The following is a 7,274-nucleotide window of genomic DNA, read 5'->3' on the forward strand; positions in this document are numbered from 1 at the left end:
CCCTGCGTGGGCTGGGCGCGTTGACTTCTAACAGCCGAGGTGTACGACGGGCGAAGGGTTCTGCTAGTTGCAGCTTAAGCCACGGGCACGTTTTATTCACACAACACGAACGCAGTTCTCAAACCGCCCCATCTCCAACCCTTGGATACAGGTCTGGGAGCAGTCAGGTTGAAGGCAGGTTTCAGGCGGAGGTTATTTCTTTAAAGCAATTCTCAACACCAAGCATACACAAAGTTGATTAAAAGTAACAAAAGCCGTCAGTCACACACATAGCTCCATGGTTGCAAAGAATCCTTCAACAGATGTAAAGTTCACTTTCGAGACACAAACAACAAAGGTTTAAGGATACCTCAAACACATCTTTTGTACTCAACAAAAAAAAAAAAAAAAAGGAAAACTAATGCCACAACGACAGGGCTGGTCACAACAAAAGCAGCTCCACAGGGATAAGCTGAGAAGCACTGATGCCAGTAATCAATTCCAGCTCACACACCTCAGCTGGAAGGGGACTGCTTACCAACAGTGCTTTTGAAGCAGATTGTTTCGTTTCAAGTATTTAAAATGCTCCAAAGGGAGTTCTTTATTGTACAAAGTGCTTTGATACACCACACAAAAATATTTAAAAATACAACCTACTATTTTATCAGTACTTAAAAAAATAAAATAGACCATCTTTAAAATATTTGTACATATATAAAAATAAAATCTCTATTGCCTTAGTCATCCTTGAGTGCATACATGACATCATCCTGGCTGATGTTGAGGCGCACACGCATGTGAAGGTATTTACTGCTGGACTCCAGCAGCAGCAGCCTGCAGGCACCAAGCCTGGCACAAATGGCCAAGATGTCTGACACTGTTGGGCTCTGCATGCCCTCCATTCTGCACAGTGATATGTGTTGATGATAGACCTGTTGAAGAAAAAAAAGATATAAAAAAAAAGATTTAACTCAAAGTTTTGACCTCCTGCTGCAATCCATAGGCCAAGGTGACAAAAAAGGGAAATTTCCTTCCCTCCTCATCTCTGAATCACAGAATCACCAAGGTTGGAAAAGACCTACAAGATCATCCAGTCCAACTGTTCACCCATCACCAATAGTTCTCACTAAACCACGTCCCTCAACACAAAATCCAACCATTCCTTGAACACCTCCAGGGCCAGCGACTCCACCACCTCCCTGGGCAGCCTGTTTCAGTGCTTGACCATTCTTTCAGAAAAGTAGTATTTCCATTTTTTCTGGGAAGGAAGAACTATTTTCAGCCTATTCAGTTGAAATGCACACATCTTGCTGTCGTAGCACCAAACACTTGGAGCTTCTGTCATAATCCACTATCCTTTATTTTGATATAGCCCCAAAGCAAAGTCTTCCGCAACCTAGTCTGTCCGCAATTTCACTCTATCATTTGTTACCACACCTTCCCTGGACTATGTGGAATGAAGGTGATCGAGCAGCCCAAGAGCTGATGTACAGCTCATCACCCATCTCAGAAGCTACATGCAGGACAAGTGACCAGTAAGCATCAGTGTTGCTGACTGCAAACATCAACAAACACAGCTTAGAAAGGCAGATTACACCTTTAGGCACAAGAAAACACAAGTGTCACAAATCATGCAGATTAAGACAACATTGGTTGGGATTTTCTGATTTTCTACTTCAGGAAAAGCAAAAGAAACCTTTTTGTTCTTAGAGGAAAAACTAGGAGGAAGAAGTGTAAGAGATCAGCTTAACAAGATATTCTTGGATGTTCAAGAGCAGATTGCCCACTGTACCTATCCAGTCAACTGACAGATATTCAGGAAGCTGTAATAGAAAATTAAAATTCTTACCTGTAGAACCAAATTTAGTTAGCAAGTCATTTTATATAAAAATATATTGTTTTAAATATTTGTAAGTATTAGCATTTAGCTTCCAAGCACAAAATGGACTCTCTACGTGGCTCTGCTGGTGTATTTTAGGAATCCACTACTGGTGATATTTGTCTCTAATATGAAAGAGGATGATACAGAAATTGGAATTAGCTTTCAGTTTTCATCCTTGAACTGTGTTACCCAGTATTTCCAGGTTGTTTTATTTCTTGTTATTAAACACATTGGGTGAAGCTATTTTCAGATGCAGAGAAAAAAAAATTCCTTGTGTGAACCAAACCACTGGTAATGCTAATATAGGTGCAGGTGTTTCTAATTACAAGTGATAGCACCAATTATGTTTCACACCTGGGCTGGACAGCCATGTCCCAGTCTACCACTGGGACCCAATTATTATCATATTGTTTTCCACCAGGTTCTAGGAATATAAATCCCAAACATTTAAACATTTATAGTTTTGCCTGAGAGTTTTTACAGTGCATTTAAATGAAAGTACCACAAAACATTAACATACCTGTTGAATTGTTGCCTCCTCAACTCCCGCCCTGCGAAACTCTGCTAAAATTGCTTTAAAAAAGATTTGTTCGTGCAATGAGGCATTCCTGAATATCAAAACAAGATGGGCAAGAATTAGTCTGCAAAATTCAGAACTTGTGAGTCCTTAGGAAGAAATCTGGGAGGAAAATCATCTGCTAGCAACACTTAAATGCAGTGTTTCCTACCTGACAGCAGAAATATGCAAGACACCTTGTCAAACAGCCCATATTACAACCTGCAACCCTGACAATACAGAGCACTGCATCCCACTCCTTTCACTATCTATCTGAACAAGACATTTGATTCCATGCAGAATATAAAGCTTAGTGGATCAGTTAAAGTGCCACACAGTTTGCTAATTGTACAGATCCTTGTTTCTTACAAGCATTCATGTGAGGAATGACACGAGATCAAAAATTAACATGGTAAATCTCTATGAATTACAGAATTGTGTAATGCCATAATACTGTGAGTGTACTGTGCTGGCAGAACAAGTCTGTACCTCCTTTAATAATTCTGAACCCAAGCTGAAAATGGCAGAATCCATATTAAACTCCATACATGCTTTGCAATGTGTTATAATCACTTTACATTTATAAATTAACAAATTAACATTTTTCAGACACAAAATACAGTAAACAGGGACGATCATAACATCTCAAAATCTTTGAGGGAAAGGCTAGTATGGAAACATAACAAGAAATTTCTGTACCTTGTTGTCCCATCTTTCATTTCTATTTTGTATCTCTCTTCTGTGCTGTGAGATTGTTGTTTTTTAAAATCGTGTTTCAACAAAACAATGCATCACATGCACTCTAGGAAGAGTGTAAGAGTAGACTGAAGATTTTTGAAAAATAGCACAGTGAAAATGACACAAAAACAAATAAATGCCCGAGAAATGTTTTTACCTGATTGCCTTTATATATGGTGATGAGAACATTTCATCTATGGCTTGTGTTATGTGGGTCATCCTGACTATCTCATGAGAACTCTTTTGGCCAGAAAACTCACAGATCTCAGCAGCCCTTCTGCAGATATCAAGGCAACGCCTTGCATCCCCAGACAGCGCTGCTACCTGAAAGTAAACATGACAGGTTTGTAGAAATATTTTCTTGCTAAACACTTATCTCAGCTTGTAGAATCAATAGGCCAGAAAACAAACAAACAACAGGTGGACTATGTTATGCAAATCCAGATTTGAAATACTGGTCAAAATTTTGATCTTATTGATCAAAAGCAACTCCCCTGCACCCACCTTGATCTAGCATTCACTCATTTGAGACTGAACTTTTCTTCTAAAACCACAGAAGGTTAAAAAAAAAATAATCTAGGAAATTCAGCATGAACAGTTTAATCCAAAACTTCTCAGAAACATTTCAAGTTTCTGAGCAAAAAAAAAGACAAAAATTCTGTTTTTCATACACAAAGTAATATTATTTTTAAGAGTTCACAACTGCTTGAGATAATGAATTTACACTTGCAAGTGTCTGAAGAACTTTAGGTTTACAAAATTTCTGAAATACCTCTTAAAACCCACTTGCAGCTTACAATTTTAATGAAGTTTTCATTAGACCATGCATACATCTTAATTTGAGAAGCTACTGATCCCAAGGCATTATTTGTTTTTTGTACTACAGAGCATACAGACTGGAAATAGAATAGGTTACACTGAGGCCTTAAAAATCTGGAGAAAGACAAAATGAATATGGATATTTCCACTGCTAGTGGCATACTAGACTTCCCCCCTCCCCCAAGATCCATCCAATGATTCATTATGCCAAAAGTGTAGAAAGCTGACATTGTATCATTAAGCAACCTTCTCAAAGCAGGTGGAAAAAATAGGGACACTGCTTTAGCATGTTTCCTGTAAAAATGCCATGTATACTTCAAAGAAAGAACAGTGCATGATCCACTACTAGTGCCTCACTTTGTCCCCACTGCAGGATGTGTACCCACAGAACTGAGATTACTGTTACAGAAGTCTCCCATGTCCCCATAATTTTTACCTAGCTCAACACAGGATAATATTTGTACTGTATTTACCTTTCTGGAAACTAGCTGAATTGCATCCTCCTCAAATGCCTTCACACTGTTCAGTCTAGATGAAATAATTTGCTGTAGCTGTTTGTAGGTATAAGGCTGAAAGGACATTCTGGTGAGACCCTATAGTAAACAATGAAATACAGTGAGAAGTGCTTGCAGTACTTAAACTATTCAAGCATAGCCTGCATTGTTAGTAGTTGTAACTTCTCTGGTTGGAGCAATCTGTTTAATCCAACCTTTGATAAGCTTTGATCTTTTTTTTTCTGCTTTGCATTTGTGAAATAAGCATGCACATCCACAAATGAAACATGGAGAGCAGATCACTACCCCAGAAGGGCAGAGTTAGTGGTGCATGCTATTAGAATTCAAGTTCTCTTACAAAACTAGAGCCACCAATAAAAGAATCTTTTGATTACAACTGTTTACACTGATTTTTAAGTACAGTAACATCAGAACCTTCCAAAACTATCCATCTCTTCTTTAGTATATCTATGTGTATGTATACAGTCATACTGTTGACTTGACATTAGGCCTGCAAGTCAACAACCAGCAAAGAACTACAAATCCACCTTTGGCTCAAGCTAGTAACAACTGATTTCAGATGAGAAGACAAGTCTATGATTTATATATGATGTACTGCCTTTCACATCCTACAGGAGGCAAAGCTTTTCATCCCTTATGAATTCCTCTCCCTTGACTACATGGATTCTCAGAGCTTCAGCTAATCTGCAGGTTCTATTTTTGAGTCACAGAAGGATGAAGGCAGAGCAGTTTTTGCAAATCACTTCTTATGGAAGCATTGAATCAAAGACCTAGGACAATGTATTAAACACATGTACAGAGTACATCCAATTTCCTGACCAAAGGTATTGAGCAAATAAAATCCACCATCTGATTAGAGCAAACAGAGACAAGTAATCTGTGCCAGAAAAGGGGAAATAGCAAGGGAAAACAGAAGGAAATTTCTCTGAACTCTGGAATAAGCAGCTTCACCATGATGCACAGAATTAAATTATACAAAACTTAATATGTTTAAAAAGACATCTGCATTCTTTTTCTTAATTCATTCTTATAAGAACAGAGTGTTCTTATGTAGCATAACATCTGACTAGTTAGCTGACTCCTATACTTATTTTGCTAAGATTTATATGATCATCTGCCCTCTGGAGACAAGAGGGAATTATAATTGTTTATAATTATTTAACTTCTGATGTAACCCACCCTACCCTTCCCTCCCAGATTACTTTTGATTGCAGCACTCAATCAGTTTTGGGTTGTTTTTTTTTTTAATCCAAAGCTTAGCAACCTAATTGTTAGAAGACATACCAGCCTGCTAGACACTCTGTTCATCATTATTCTCTCTGGCAAGTCCATGGTGTTAGCAATGGCCAGGATGATTAACTTGGAGTGCTTTTGAGTCGGCCAGTCAAATAAGTTGTACATCACATTCTGCTTTCGGGTCCACAGAAGATCAAGCTGAAGAAAAAGACAAGAATGTGACTGAAAAAGAATGTGTTGTAACAATACAACTTACAGTGAGGTTTAGAGTTAGTTCTGCCACAAAAAGTTCTTACATAATACTGAAGAAGGTGTCTCTGCTGCATTTCCTTTGCTAATCTATTAATAGTACTGCATTTTTTGCATTAGAGCTCTAATCTCTCTGAGAAGTATTCATCACAAACTTAAGCTGCAATTTCAAACACTAGTGTGATATATTACATCCAACAAAATTAAAATACCTAACCATGCAAAGATCTGAATCATCTTATAGCAAAAAAAAAAAAAGTGATTACTGAACATAGTATATCCAAAGTTTCAAAACTAGATTTTTTATTGTGAATTTTCTCTCCACAAAAAGATGCAGCTTCCACATAAAATACATACTCTGAACATGTTCAATTCCATGCTATTTAGGAGCCAACATCATTATGCCATAAAACATAAAAACCAACATGAAAACGAAGAATTCAGGAGACGCATCTATTTACATTCAGTTTCCTAATGAGACTAAGAGGAACTATTTGAGTGCCCTCATTCCAAAGTCTTTTCCTTTAGATCACATATAACTCTAAACACAAACTGTTTTTCAATTCTCTAAAAACCTTTTTTTTTTTTTAAATGATACTTTAGGTAAGATTTAGTATAGAGAATGAAGGATTCCTTGTCTCACCTCATCCACTACCAGCACCGTGGTCTTCCTCTTTGGTCCAGGTGTGCAGAACAGTTTTGCCAACAGCACTGCAGCATGAGTTGCTGTCACCTTCTGACCTGTTAGTAACTGGACAAGAATTAAATTATACTGCAGGTTAATCACACCAAAACTCTGGAAATAGGCAATTTAACCCTTTGTAAGTTTTATCTTTCAGAAGTATTGATTGTTAGTTGCCTTGAACCCCATAAAACACCGAGGATCTGAATTTCCTCTTCTTTCAAAGGAGAGCAGCTGAGGAAGCTTTTCTCACCTCTAGAATCTGCACATAAGCTTGGTGAGGATCAGTAAGCTTCATGCCATTGATCTCTATGAACTGGAATGATGGTAGGTCATCATCTTCTGTAGCTCGCTGAAGACAGCGAATCACTTCATGAACAGTTGCAGTTTTACCTGTTCCAGGCACTCCAGAAATATACATGCACCTACAAAATAAAACATCTTTTTAGCAGCCTCCGCAAAAGAGTTACACTCTTAGTATCAAGAAATTGGAGTTCCTGGGCTCTGATGCTGCCTTGAATACCCTTCCCTCTCTGTCCCTTCAGGTAATTCCCTACATTCAGTTATTTTATTGCAAATTAGGATGTCACATATTAGAATAAGGTTTCTTTTTTTTTT

At 37.9% G+C, this 7,274-nt stretch overlaps 1 protein-coding gene across 1 annotated transcript; it reads right to left on the minus strand.

The window, feature by feature from the left end:
- Positions 1-67: 67 nt before the first annotated feature.
- On the minus strand, positions 68-7,102 carry ORC1 (origin recognition complex subunit 1). The gene is made up of 7 exons (XM_019618763.2): positions 6,910-7,102; positions 6,618-6,725; positions 5,774-5,923; positions 4,448-4,567; positions 3,313-3,479; positions 2,382-2,469; positions 68-911 (listed from the first exon to the last, which is right to left on the minus strand). The coding sequence occupies exons 1-7, from the start codon at positions 7,075-7,077 to the stop codon at positions 717-719; spliced, it is 996 nt and encodes a 331-aa protein (XP_019474308.1). The 5' UTR covers positions 7,078-7,102; the 3' UTR covers positions 68-716.
- Positions 7,103-7,274: the final 172 nt, after the last annotated feature.

The sequence above is a fragment of the Meleagris gallopavo genome, chromosome 10, assembly GCF_000146605.3.
Source record: "Meleagris gallopavo isolate NT-WF06-2002-E0010 breed Aviagen turkey brand Nicholas breeding stock chromosome 10, Turkey_5.1, whole genome shotgun sequence".
NCBI lineage: Eukaryota > Metazoa > Chordata > Aves > Galliformes > Phasianidae > Meleagris > Meleagris gallopavo.